Below are 14,788 nucleotides of genomic sequence, written 5' to 3' on the forward strand. Positions count from 1 at the left end.
ATTAATTCGCGTCTGTATCTTTTTTAACCTAACTACACATGAATTTGGATGAGTCTGGCTTGACACCTTTAACGTCTTTCATTATAACTTTGGACAAGGTGATCCCAAATATAAATACACCAACAGCGATAAAAATTATGGCGACCCCTCTTAAAACGTGAACTAGTATAGCCTGTTTCTCGCCTGATTCTAGTCTCTCCTGCACCGTCTTTAACAAACACAGACCTGGGAAAATAATTAAACAAATAAACTGCTACGTAAGTCTTAGCTTTGAATGTATCACAATACGATTCATTTACCTGGAAATATAAAAATAAACGCTCCTGCAAAAGCTCCAAGGATCTCCATGACCACGCCTATATTTGGTATAAAAATTGACAGTATCAAGGTCAAGGTGAACCACACCAATGTCGTTATGACGCGTCTCATCTTTTCTCTGTACAAAATTTCTTCTGGGCTCATTTTCCACAACACGCCCCACACTGTGTCAAACGCTGCCCTGTGGATATATTTAGATAACCTGGGACTGTGCTGTTAAAATATACATCTCATATCTCTTTTATATCTGTTACTACAAGATAATGCGTTGTGAGATTTTATATTTATATTTAAAACAACGAACCAGATTTTAAACATATGTCGACTGATAATATATAGAAAACAATGGCAGTGTACTGTAATGAGCAGTAATGCGAAGTATTGATTAAATATATTTTAAAAGTGTATACTGTACTTAGCAATGAATCTGTTTAGTTATTCATACCATTGAAATTATTTAAAATGAATTTAATTGTTTTGATGCTACTGTTCCCGCTTCGTGTTTTAATTGCTTGTACATGCAGTCTAAGCAACGTTAAATAGACCAAATAAGAGCATTAAAAAATTTAAAAGACTTTTGTACCTCGATTTATGACCGATTACAACATTACTTTGACGTAATCACTGCTAAATATACTTTTACAATAACATAGTTTTTAATTGTATTTTTCTTTAGCTTTAAGTTTTATTCATTCACAAGGCCCGTATTTATTTACGTGACGGCGTTTGTCAAACAAAAGAGTCTGCAAGCCCGAAGGTCTCGAATTCGGATATCCGTTTCGGACTTGTCAATGTTAACGTCCGTGTGTCGATACAGCTCTAAAAAGTACCCAACATCCGTTGGAGAAAGTAACTGCTAGGAATATGCTGATCATACATACTATCCCTTTATATGCTGAGGTAAAAAAAAATAGGAACGATACTTCATCTAAATAGAAATCGTATGCATTTAATTTAATCAACTGCAGTGATATTGAGATAATTAATTTTTTTTCTGATATGTCATATAATTTGCATAAACTTAAATAATTTAATCTTAATCGTGTGTGACTTACTTTCCACAGAAGCAATTTATAGGGTAGGTTGTGTACGTTTTGACCGCAAAAAGAACAACAGCCACCATCACATCAGTCGTGGGGTTAAATGACAGCAATATGTCATTTGTTACATTTTCACCAAACTGGAAAAATTACATTTTTCGTTTAAATTTCCTGTGTATTTTGAAAATAATTTAACTATATCATACGTAAAGTTAGAACCTAATTAAAAATTCAAGAGCTTTAAAAAAACGCGACTTAAGCTTCATTTTGAACAAACAACAATCGTCTATTTGTTGAACGTTAAACAAAAACACAAACACCTTCCATATAACATTACAAAACCTGTAGATATCCCAGAGACGCAGTGACCGTGTATGTTACGACAAACAATACCATGGAAAGTGTTACTGTTTTAGAGAACTCTCTCATGTTACGCTTGGCCATACAAGAGTAGATTGGAACTAAGGCGATTTGACACTGAAATTAGTAACATAAGGAAACATTTTTATTTTAATAGTATATCGTAGAGAGTGCAGAAAACAAGTATAAATAATTAATTATAATTAAGACTACAAATAGGATAGGAGAAATACGCATATAGCAAAATAATATACTTCATCTGATGAATTTTAAATTTATATATGTAAAAACTAGTCTATCACTGTCAAAGAACAATGCAATTAACAATACAAAAAAATCATTAAAAAAACGTTTTAGTAAGAAGTTTTTATGTAACAATACACTAAAAAGTAGAAAATAAATTATACACCACTATTTGAAATGACTATAAATAAAAGCGTGGGTCACTTTAGTATTCATTGAATACCTTTTCTAATATTTAGGAAGAGACTCACGCTTTTCTTTATAGTTATTTAAATAGTGGTGTATAATTTATTTATTTTCTACTTTTTAGTGCATTATTATATTAAAGCTTGTTATTAAAACGTTTTTTATTAAGTTTTTTTTTCTACGTACTCTAAAGTAATACTTTTTTACAATAGAGCTGTATGACTAAAAACCATTGCACATCGATAAACGTGATAATACATGTATAATAGTGCGGAATAGTTGGATAAGACTTTGGACACAATTTCAATTAATTCATAAAAATTTTATTTAGGCATTCAATTAAGTCAAATTTAATGTAAAATTGCATTGTCTTAATGTCTTGATCCCACGTGCCAACGATTGAACAAATATGTCAGAAGTGCCCGAAATTTCACTTGGGCGTTTCATCTAGACTGACTACTGACGACAGAGGCAGCAAGTTAAATAAAAGTTTGTAAAAAATAGATAAACAGAAACATGAACATAATTTAAACTTGGATGTTGTTTATATGTAAATACACTTAAAACGTGTCGAATTAGCTTTATTTTAATTTTTTTACAGTGGAATATTTAGCAGTAATCTAGATATACATTTAGAAATAAAACTATATATTGGCTACGATCTAGCAACTAGATTCACCTGATATGCAAAGCAAATATCTGGAACAACAAGTATAACATCCATCCAGGAATGTGGACTGAAAGTAAAAACATCAGGACCTAGCATGGAAGTTTGACATTTCTAAATTGTATTTACCACCAGGAAATAAATACGCGGACTTCAGGAAACACACATTTTTTTTTAAATTCTAAAATGTTCTAATTTACTGCTTTTAAAACTGAATTTAGTTGGTGAATTTTAAACTCAGACAGATGCTTATTTCCATAACAAAAGTAGAAATCGCTGTTGAAAAACAAGACGATTATTCGATAAAACATGTTTACTGCATGAAGTTTTTTAATATATGATTCATATATATTTTAATTAAAATAAATAATAAGTTTATTAAGTTACAAATCCCACATAAAATTTAAAATGATATGCAGTTGATCAGACAGGAATGAGATTTATCATTACTACAAAACAAAGCATGAGTGAATTGGACATTTACGAAATGTTTTTATTTGCTAAGTCTTTCTTCTTCTTCTTCTTCGTTCTTAATTATTAGTGTCGAAGGGGATCGAGATTTATCTGCCAGTGGGTTTGAACTCGAGACTGTTCGAATTTATCAACCATGAGCTATTTGCTAAGTGAGTGGTTAGTATTACATATTGGAACAGATATATATATATATATATATATATATATATATATATATATATATATATATATATATATATATATATATATATATATATATATATATATATATATATATATATATATATATATATATATATATATATATATATATATATATATATATATATATATATATATATATATATATATACGTCGCCCAACCATGCGGGACACCACACACACACGCCTACTCGCTAACCCTCCTCCCTTCTCCGCCCTCTCTCTCCTGGCATGCTCTATATTGTGTACCCACCCACCTCATTAGGACAACTGTCTTTCAGGAAGTCTTCACCTGTCACTAAATAGCAGCGTATGCTATTAATAAGCTAAAATAAAGATATATTGAATCACGTTTTTCTATTAAATTAATTGCCATCATATAGCAATAAAAATTTCTATCCTACCGAATAGCAATCTTTCCTTGGTTATCATGAGCCTGGACATATTTGATGGCGACAAGTCCAACAATGTAAAATACACCAACAACACCGATGATACTAGATTGGAAGAAAATAGTAAGTTGACATCGAATTCATTTAAATTTCAATAAGGTTACTTGTTAATTTACAAGGGTAATGATGTTACGCTGTGTTATTTTAAACATCAATTTATTAAGCTTTGCAAATATTCAGAGGCGTAGCAACCCTTCCCGGCGCCCGGGGACTAACTTTCGATTTGCACCCCCTCGAACTTTTGATTTGCCCCCCCCCCCCCTCAAACTTTCGATTTGCAACCCCCTCCCCCCTCAAACTTTTGATTTGCACCCCCCTCAAACTTTCAATTTGTTTTCCAACTCATTTTGGCGCCCCCCTAAGGTCGGCGCCCGGGTACATATGTCCCCCGCCCCTCCCCCCTCGCTATGCCTCCGCAAATATTTCACACTGACCCCTTTTTTGACTTAAGGATTGACTTCTGTTTGTTTTTATATCAGCTGATGCCTAACACCGTTGATATAATGTACATAATTGCAGGGTTTTATGTCAACAAACCAAGATATAACTTATTTACTTCACACAGTAGTCAAATAGGTCTAGGTTCAATTATTTGTATACACTGTTTTTTAATTAAAAACAATCAAGTTAATTAAAAACTACGTCAAATAAATATAAACTAAAATTTTACCGGGCAAAGAAATTTGAAAGCTCAATTTAACCTACCTCGTATATCTTAAAAAATCAATTCTTTTAGGAAAACACATTGGCAGTATGAAGGCTATAGACGTGACTGATATCATAAAGGTTCTGGTCATGTAAAATGGATTTGTAGTACAGTAAGTGTCACGGGCTATATTTAGAAAAACTGAAAGCAAATATTGTACAAAAATCTATATATATAATTCTCTTCTTCGAGCCGTTAGAAAACAAGCTGCAAACGCTCTCCCTACCTCCCCACCCCTACATGGTTTTAGTGAGCTGTGTTCACTCTAAATGTTTACAAGCAGAGCCAACGATTTTAAACGTAGGGGGGGGGGAGGAGGGGGGAGGGAAGGAAGGGGGGGGGGGGTTATGGTCCTTAACGAGGTACTTATAGTGTTTTAAAGAAATATTTTCAGTGTCAGCGTTGGTACTGTCGAATTCACAAATTATGAATTATTGAAAATTAGAAACAACTAAATAGCGGCGTATGTTATGCCGCGGGCCGGCTCGTAAATTATAATCGATTAAAATGTAAGTTGTTACGTTTTAAAGAATATCATGCTGTATTGTTATACCATGCTTGATTTGTGTGCATAAAAAAGGTAATTAATTATTCTCTCCGGTAACTGATTTTTAAAAATGCTTATCTTTATAGCTGACATTTACTCAGCTTGCACTAAATGTTCTGATAAATGAAAATAGATAGATATATCTTTTTTTCCCTTTTTTCCCTTCAATAATTTTACTTTCAATTAAAACAAATTACACCATGTGTGTGAATATATTATTCTTGAGTAACATTTTAAAAGTTTACACCAATCTTAGTTTCATAAGCATAAACTATTAGCTTCATTACTGCAACCAGTATTTAGCTAGAGATGAAACTCAAGTCTTGTAAATATTTGTTTTATGATTGAATTTATTGAGTTCAAGTCAAGCTTGTCAGATTCTAGAAAAAGGAAAAAAAATCTCACCAAGCTCCCATATGTCACCGATTATAACCAGGAACGATATACAAGTACAAAATGCTGTCATTAGTACACAAATAGCACAAGCCAGTTGGGCTTTAGGGCCACATATAGCCAGGACCACGTCTTGGTAGGTGTTGCTTCCCTTTATATCAGAACAGTGGATGAGGGTGTACAGAGAGGGCAGGATAAACACAGGTACAACCTGTCGATACAATGTGTTGTCATTTTACTTAGCCATGATACAATTGTAATACATTTATTACTTTAAAAACAGTTGTTTTTTTTTTTACATTGAGAGAAAGACTCAAAGAATGATAAGAAGTGTTTTGTTCGGACTACTTCTCCGAGGGGAGTTGTGGGCCTTTGTATTATTGGGACTGGCGGACTAAATTTTCTATATTTATATCTATATATATAATTCTCTTCTGGGAGACGCTAGAAAACAAGCTGTAAACGCGCTCCCTACCACCCCCACCCCTACATGGTCTTATGAGGTGTGGTTCACTCTAAATGTTTACAAACAGAGCCGGGTTTAGTGAAGACTACTAGGGGCAGATCATTTAGTTTGAAACGATTTTAAACGTGGGGGGGGGGGGGTAACTAAGTGGAGTTTACTTTAACGGAGGGGGGGTGAGGAGGGGGTATCGTCCTTAACGAGCTACTTATAGTGTTTTAAAGAAATATTTTCAGTGGCAGCGTTTGTAGTGTCGAATTCACAAATTATGAATAACTGAAAAGTAGAAAAAAAACAACAACTAAATAGCGGCGTATGATATGCCGCGGGTCGGCTCGTAATAATATAATCAGAAACGTTTCTCTTGTCCAGCGAAATTAAAAAAGAATTTTGCTACATAACATACAATATTTTCTTTACTCACAAGTATCTTCACTTCAATAGTTTTTTTGTTTTTATAATGACTTAAAAAAAATTACTGTCAGATATTTGTTTTCATTTTTTTTCTAAACAGTCGAGCTTAAACATTTCATCAAACAGAAAACACTTTTGTTAAACATCGTCGTCGCTTTCACGAACCCTATTGTTATTCTTATCGTTATCCCTATTGCTAAGCTTATCACCATTTCTTTCGCTATCGCTATAACACTATTAAAATCACTTCTTCTTCTTCGTTCTTAATTTTAGTGTTGAAAGGGATCTGCCAGAGGGTTTGAACTCGAGACTTTTTCGGATTATCAACAATTAATTTTGCCGACTCGACCACGCTTTCATCACAATTAAGGATTATGTGTCAACTGGTTATGCGCCATTGAGGCTATTGACCCCGATTTCAGCCTGCTTTTCTTTTTGGATTTGCTTCCATAGCCTTTGTCCAACCAAGAACAAACTACAAGGCAGCAGTTGTTTGATTTTGGAGTTGTCTCTCCTAGAAGAGTGGCTGTCCTCAACTAACGAGCTTCATCTGCCCGAGAGTTCGAACTCGAGACTTTTCGGTTTAGCAACCACGAGCTTTACCGACTCGACCACGCCGACCCGTAAATGAAATAACAAGTGTTATTAGCTCTATGTGCAATTACTAGAAGGGTGGCACAGAGGGAAGATATTTGATGCCGGGGTTTTTAATGTCTGATGCCAAGCCAAAAACAACTTATGTCAACCTACAGAACGTAAATTTAGACCTAGGATAAACTCACGAGTTGTAAAAAGATCCCAATGAACACCCCGCCAGCATGATGGTAGGAGATGGGGAGGTTTAAAAGTGCACCTCCTACTGTACTGTTGAACAGCAGAAATGCCAAGACGAACCATCCTGAACCTGGTAGCAAAATTGTGTTGTTTTTTTTTTTAATTATTATTATTTTTGATTTTGAATAACGTGTCCGAAATATCAACACTTACTAGTGCATTAGGGATTTTTTTATAATGACTTATAATTAGACTAAAATGCATTTAAGCAAATTAAAACATTAATTTTATGCTTCACTAAAAAGAGTTAATTCGGTTAATGTTTAAATTCTCAATGAGTGTATAATAGTGCGCCACATTTGCACTATATAAATACATATGCGTTTTTTTAAATCGGAAATAGCGTACAGTACTATTTCCGTTCACCAGAAATAACTCAAAATGTAATAGAAAACAATGATAAGATCCTTAAATTATTTTGAAATTTCGTCTTAAGTAATTGGCTTTTGAAAAAAAAAGAAAGTAGAATAAGCTCCATTTATGTTTACTGGAAACCTCTGAAAACTTTATACAGAACTACACATACTTATGCATGCAATTTTATCAACATAGTTGTAACGGTACTCATGTTATCGTGTTCACAGACACAAGCACATACAAACACGCACACACACGCATGCACACACAGACAAGTTTGCAAAATTATGATTGATATGAGATATGTGAAAATCATGATTTCAGTTTTTGCACGATTATGAGAAATTAAAAAAAAACATCACCTAAATTTTTATTTGTAAGTGAGCTGCTATCTGCAATTGACTTTAGCTCTTCTTTCACATCAACTGAGCTTTCCCATTTACCATTGTTTACTTGAACGCCCATAGTTGACCTGCAATAATTAAAACTAAAATAGTAATATCACCATTAAATTTGGATTTTCAAAGGAGTAAACGATACGGTTATGAATTAATAATGACTACTTTGGCTTAGTCATGCCGGTAGAGTTTATATTTGCCTAATTGTGCCAAAATATGTTGAAAAGGATCACTTAATTGTGTTCGAGAAAAAAAACCATCAAATATTATAATTCAATTTGAAGAAAATTAATGCATGATGTGATGATTGATAACAATAGTGTATTTCAAATGGCACGTTTTCATATAGTTAACTACGTATGTGCTGTATGTTTTCTTTATACATTTTAGTGGAACACACATGAAATCATTTACCGGACCGAATTATATTATGTTTTCACCTGCATTTAGCTAAGCTAGTGCATTTTATTGGTCGAATTAAAGTAAGTAAAACAAACCTACTACTGTAGCCGTATTATGAATAACACACTAAAACATAAATAGCTTAACAAAGCCACGGTCTATCCTGTATAACCACACACCGGCCACTTCCATGTAATTAACCAATGGTATACATAACAATACAGAATCAATAACTCAAATTTGATAGTTTTCTTTATGTATCGTGTCAAATACAACCTCCACGAGAATAACCAATATTAACAGCTGAACTACGTTGACCTAACTGAACACAATACTAACAGCTGAACTTCGCCCTGCTGATATACTTACACCTGGCACAACCCGGCTACGGTTCAATGTGAAATTCTCTCTTTCAACTCAGCCGGCCTTGTCATCTTATGTATCGAACACAAAGGCTTAATAGCTCGCATAATTATGTAAAATAATAATAGCTAATGATTAATTAATTCACCCGCATAATACATTCAATTATTTTACGGCAGGACATTCAAGTGAAAAAAAGTGGTTGTACAGGTAAAGTAGTGAAAATTCCAATATAAAACTAGAAAATTGTTCAATATATAATTATCAAAACGACAACAAATCTCTCGAGATATTTAGTTAGCTATTAGATGCTCTACAGCCCAAACACACCAATATAACCGGACCAAAATATTTTTCACTCGGATCACAGAGCTTCAATGTACAATAAAAACTCTAAGTTTTACCTAAATATGTTTCATATGTTAATCGTTAACTTATTTATACATATTTAGATAGGTATATGTGGGCACAGTAGGTGAACCAATAATTTACACTTTCCAAACAGCAAGGTATTTATATTACAAATAGAATGTAGAGTTATAATTAGTCAATTTTATTTTTGTATCCCTTTCTTTCACTAGTTCAACACTAACTGAGCCAAAATTATTATCACATTGTCTATTTTTGTGCGACAAATTATTTCTTCTTCTTCTATGCCTTTTCTACTCCCAATATTGCATGGACTGTTTGTAACACCTGTCTAGGATTTTTACTTTCGCGTAAATAGAGTATAGAGAAATTATTGTAGTCGTGCATAAAATAAATTAAATTGAATTGTAATAGTTTTCGCCATTTAACACTTGCCCCCTCCCCTCCAATGTATCCTAAACAGAATGTAAAGCATGCATTCTAATCGGACAAATATCGGAATAGATATTTTAATAACCTGTCTATCCGTACCTGTACATATAGTAAATTGAATACCGTTTTGGTTATATTGCCACATTTCATAGATAAGTATTATATCAAATCTATAGTTTTGTCTAAACTTTTGTCTACTTATGGTCTCTCAAAAGGTGATAGCTTTAAGTACCATCAAAGTTAGGTAGACAATTTAAACTAGATTAAATGTAGAGCTCCTTTCAAATTTTGTAAGAACTCCGTTAACCGGAAGTTGCAAGTTGCTATATTTTAACTTTGAGACATTGAGTGGACTGTTTGACTCCAATCGGGCAGAGAAATAAACTAAAGCGATCTCCTTCCCTGCTTAGATATATCTTGTCTATTGGTTTAATACAACCTTGACAGCCAGTGTTTGCAATGTCAATGTTCACATTACAAATAGCAATATATAAAAATAAAAAGAATGACAAATGGGAAGGGCTAATAAATATAAAAGATTAATAGCAGCATCGATTTTAAAAGCCCACTGTAATGTTTTCACTACTCTAGTCCATTCATGATTGTATGCAATAAACGAATTGAATTTAAATGTAAACCCAATTATCCGTAAAACGATTTGGTGTCTAATAGCTTTTATGTCGTTCAACTTCTTAATTTTCATGGAATATCGTATCATGATGATATTTAAAATGTACCTTAAACGAAATACATAAATTAAAGAAATAATTATTTATGTTTATTTTGTATGTTTTATGATTACAGAATACTACCATGAAAATTTAGGAAAAATTGTATCCGGCATGCTATTGTAAACAATGACTGAAGTTACTGAAATCAATGGATGTTATGAAAATGTTGTATCCGGAAATGTAACCAACACAATCAAACCAATTCCAGTGTACATAGAACCTGATGACGAGCCTGCACTATCAGTGCTGTACCACGTGGGGTTGGTGTTCTATTACTTTTTCGCTGGTTTCGGATTTTTCGGCGCCACCATTTTGGTTTTAGCCAGGCAAAGGTTAAGCTCAACGACTAACATTTTTCTTTGCTCGTTGTCCATCTTGGATTTACTTTTCACTGGGAGCTACCTAATGGAACACTGTTACTTCTTGTATTTTAGTGAGATAAGCCTGATACTTTTAAACTCAGAAATAATGGAGTTTTCGACAGTTTTGATTAAATACAGTTGGTTGTTTATAACCTTAAGCTACCACCTGTTTGCTTTAATATCTGTTGAAAGATTATTAGCAGTATGTAATAGGATGTAATATGTCTGCTGATATGGCTGGGTCTGCTTTTAGTGCCTCTGATGGGATGCTGTCCGGGCCAGCTGCTTTGCCATTTTTCATGTACTTTATTGCTCTTATTGTTTCTAACTTTGTGAGTGGATCTGTACACACATTTAGTAGGTGGTTTGCAGGTGGTATATCCGGGATGTTTGATGAGAGAGGATGGTTTAAAATCTCCTCAAAGTACCCATCTGTCTCTCTGTTCTGTGTCACTTGTTAAGATATTTCCTACTTTATCCTTTACTGGTTTGTTGGGATTAATATTTTTGCCTGATTTGGCCCTGGTTACTTCATAGAGCCTCTTCATTTTTCCTTGTTGTGCTGCAGTTTCTGCCTCCGCTATCATCTCTTGTATGAACTGTCTTTTATCTTCTTTTGCACTTTTCCTGACCATGCGATTTATTTCTCAAAAATGTGTTCTGAGGTTTATTTTCTCTTTTTTATCCTTACATTTGTACTGGTAGTATGGTTTATCTCTTTTCATTTTTTTTCTTCCCAATATGTCAGTGCATGTTGACTTCGGTAGTTACTGTATACAGAAATACATACTTAACCCTTAATTTTCGGAATTAGATTCTGAATGAAATTTGTTTCTTAAACAATGTGTTATCATATTGCTTTTGGCACACTTAAAGCATATGTCGAAGGAAATTTCGTTTCATAAATTTTTAATGGCCCAAACATACATTGGTACTTATCAGAACCGTCAGGAATGTAGGACATTTTTCAAAAAAAAAAATTTACAAAACAGGAACAAGTGATACAATTTATTAACATGGCAATCATTATAACAATACTTTTTTTGTAATTTTCATACATAAATATAGCACAAAAGAATATTTTGTGTACGATTTTTACTGAACTTTATATCGGAACACATCTTAAACCTGGAACACAGCAAAAGTTTCCGAAAGGTCATGCTTCCTCCATCTTATCTGTGGTATTTCTGGTGTAGCAACGGTTGCAGGACTGAACATGCTTTTGCTGGAAGTTTCCAATAGCTATTACAATGAGCCGCATAAAAAACAAAGCCTAGTATGTCTGTGTGTCTGTGTGTGTGCGTCTTTTATGCATTACTACACCTCTCATCACACCGCAGTGAAACTTTAGAAAGTTGTTGTGAATATTCTTGGAGAGGTTTCTGCTGAAAAAACATTTCAAATTCACATTGGTGGCGCCCCGGCAGGGTACAATTTGTTTTTTTCCATATACGGTATTTAAAAATAAAAGTCGATTTTGGTTTAACGTCATTCATCCGATAGCCATCAAACTTTGGAGAGTTCATTATAACACTCTAGGGAAGGGTTCTGTAAAAAAATAATTTCTAATTTCGCAAGGTCGGCGCCACGGGAGGGTGTGATTTTCCTCTATATATGGTATATAAACATAATAAAAGTGAATTGCAGTGGCACCGTTCATCCGATAGCCATGAAACTTTGAGGAGTTCAATATAAAACTCTAGGGAACGGTTCTGTAAAAAACAATATTTAATTTCGCAAGGGCGGCGCCACGGGAGGGTGCGATTTGGCTGAAAATAAAAATGTCAGTTTCGGCCCCCAAAGGCTCACGTGGGCCGCTGAAAGCCATGTAATACGTTTTATTTTAATAATCAGAAAAAGTAACCAAGGTTAGATTATTAACTGAGATGTTTCTTTTTGTCCGTAAAAAAATCCAAACAGCTTCGAACTTTGCGAATGATGCAATTAGCATATATTTTTAGATAATCCAATAAAAAATCAGATCGAGCATCTAATAATAGACCATCAGTAACGCTAACATATTGCATCAGTCACACTGATGTTTAAAGCACGTCAAAAAAATTTTACGTGTTAAGTAAAAAAACGGTTCATTTGTTTCACTTTAGCGAATGTCGCAATCTGCATCATTGCTAACAGGATGTTATTTGGCATGATGGCGCATGTTAGTTTTAAGGAGCCAGAAGCCGTACGCGCGCCTATGCGTTAGTGTAATGGAAGAGGGGGGGGGGGCTTCTGAGAGCGTCCCTGACACATGGGTGGTCAACGAAGTGTGTTCCACGTCATTATTTCGGTGAGTGATTAATGTACAATTAAGGTGTTCATGCAGTTGTGTAGGTAAACCCGTGTTCCGATATTTATTATCCAAGCGCAGGCATTGTTTACATTTAAACAACTCAGTATTAGAAAACAAGATCACTCGTCTAAGAATATAGGATTGGTAACGCATGGATGAATCCCTTCTTATATATTATTTCGTCGGACTTTCTTCTATTCTCGCGACAACGGTCGGGGAACGGTACGCTAGTATATATATATATATATATATATATATATATATATATATATATATATATATATATATATATATATATATATATATATATATATATATATATATATATATATATATATATATATATATATATATATATATGTATATATATATATATATATATATATATATATATATATATATATATATATATATATATATATATATATATATATATATTCTATTACAACATAATTAATAGGTATTATTAGACTGTTTTTTTTACATCAGGCAAACTACACAAATTCTTAATTTTTTTGAGATGCAAACGATGTACCATTTAAAAACACAAACCTGTGAATTTAAAGTTTAAAAAAAAACATGCTTAACACAGCGTCAACTTACCTTGTCTAGGTCCATGGAGTGTGATGTCGAATGTGTAAAGAAACGTTACACAGACGGCTGTAGAGCTTTCAACTGGTTCCCCTCAACACGTCTGTGTCAACTGTTGAATATTGATATGAGAGTTGTAAATGTTGTGGCAAAACTTACTACAGCACAAAATGTCAATTTCTATGATATTAAATATTAGAGAAGCATGTGCCAAGCTATACCTGAAGATAATTTTTTATATAAACTCGCAGAAAGATTGTGTATTTATTATAAAAGCATAATGCAATCCTTATTTGTTTATAAATCTGAGTGGGGTAGAGTAAGGACCACATCTCACCTAAGCACAATACCACCCACAAGACAACTGAACAATAATACGATAACCTACAACATACGACACACTTTAAAAGACAAATTCCACGATTCACATTCCTTAAATCACAAAAGTGAACACAGTAACAGCACATTTTACATAGAAGTTAACCTGTCGATGAGCGAAGACTTATGTTTCATGGTTTATTTCTTCAACATTCTCGTATCTCTCCACACATTCAGGCTCCTTCTATTTCTGGTTTGATTGTATGTTTTATCCAGGGATTTCATGCAAGTGGTTTTGTTACTAGGGCTGGCGTCGAGGATAGGAAGTATTTTTGTTGAATAAATGTTTTGTATTTAGATTTTACTTTTAAATTTGATGCCGTGGTTTTTTAATTTATAAAACAAACGTTTGCAATATTTTATTCATATATAAAGATAATTTCCCTTTATCATATCAATTTTATGTTTTTTTGTGTCTCAACATGTTACCTAGCAAACGACACCTGACATTCATGTTTTTTTACGTCGCTGACCACACACAAAGCCACTCCATTCTTTCAAAATGTAATTAATTAAAACACATAATATGTGTCATTTACTTCTCTACTCGATACCAATTTTGCTGTCACCATCACAAAGCACCTAGAGATTCATATAGAGATTCATTGAGATTCAAACAAACATAATTAAATGCTGACGTGATAAAGACGTAGACAAATAAAAAAGTATATTTAGATGTATTGATTGCCATGTTGAATATTAACTTGAATGTTATGAGCTGCGCCTCGCTGTTAGAATTTTCTAACTTCTCTTAGAAGTTTCTCGGCGTTTTATTGTAACGGTTATTAGATCATGACATCACCCTTGGAAATTG

General features: G+C 33.4%; 1 protein-coding gene across 1 annotated transcript in view; it reads right to left on the minus strand.

Annotated features, from left to right (window-relative positions):
- LOC131935618 (sodium-coupled neutral amino acid transporter 7-like) overlaps positions 1–11,347 on the minus strand; it is a 29,179-nt gene extending 17,832 nt beyond the window's left edge. Inside the window, exons 1-12 of the mRNA XM_059292121.1 lie at positions 11,141–11,347; positions 10,866–10,894; positions 8,018–8,127; positions 7,247–7,368; positions 5,600–5,798; positions 4,647–4,788; positions 3,894–3,986; positions 2,827–2,884; positions 1,701–1,835; positions 1,374–1,498; positions 300–499; positions 37–225 (exon numbers count right to left, since the gene is read on the minus strand). Coding sequence (XP_059148104.1) covers positions 37–225; positions 300–499; positions 1,374–1,498; positions 1,701–1,835; positions 2,827–2,884; positions 3,894–3,986; positions 4,647–4,788; positions 5,600–5,798; positions 7,247–7,368; positions 8,018–8,127; positions 10,866–10,894; positions 11,141–11,347 — 1,609 coding nt within the window. The remainder of the gene's footprint in view (positions 1–36; positions 226–299; positions 500–1,373; positions 1,499–1,700; positions 1,836–2,826; positions 2,885–3,893; positions 3,987–4,646; positions 4,789–5,599; positions 5,799–7,246; positions 7,369–8,017; positions 8,128–10,865; positions 10,895–11,140) is intronic.
- Positions 11,348–14,788: the final 3,441 nt, after the last annotated feature.

Source organism: Physella acuta, unplaced genomic scaffold (genome assembly GCF_028476545.2).
Source record: "Physella acuta isolate Inbredline_101_S28 unplaced genomic scaffold, ASM2847654v3 ptg000150l, whole genome shotgun sequence".
In the NCBI taxonomy this organism is placed as follows: Eukaryota; Metazoa; Mollusca; class Gastropoda; family Physidae; genus Physella; species Physella acuta.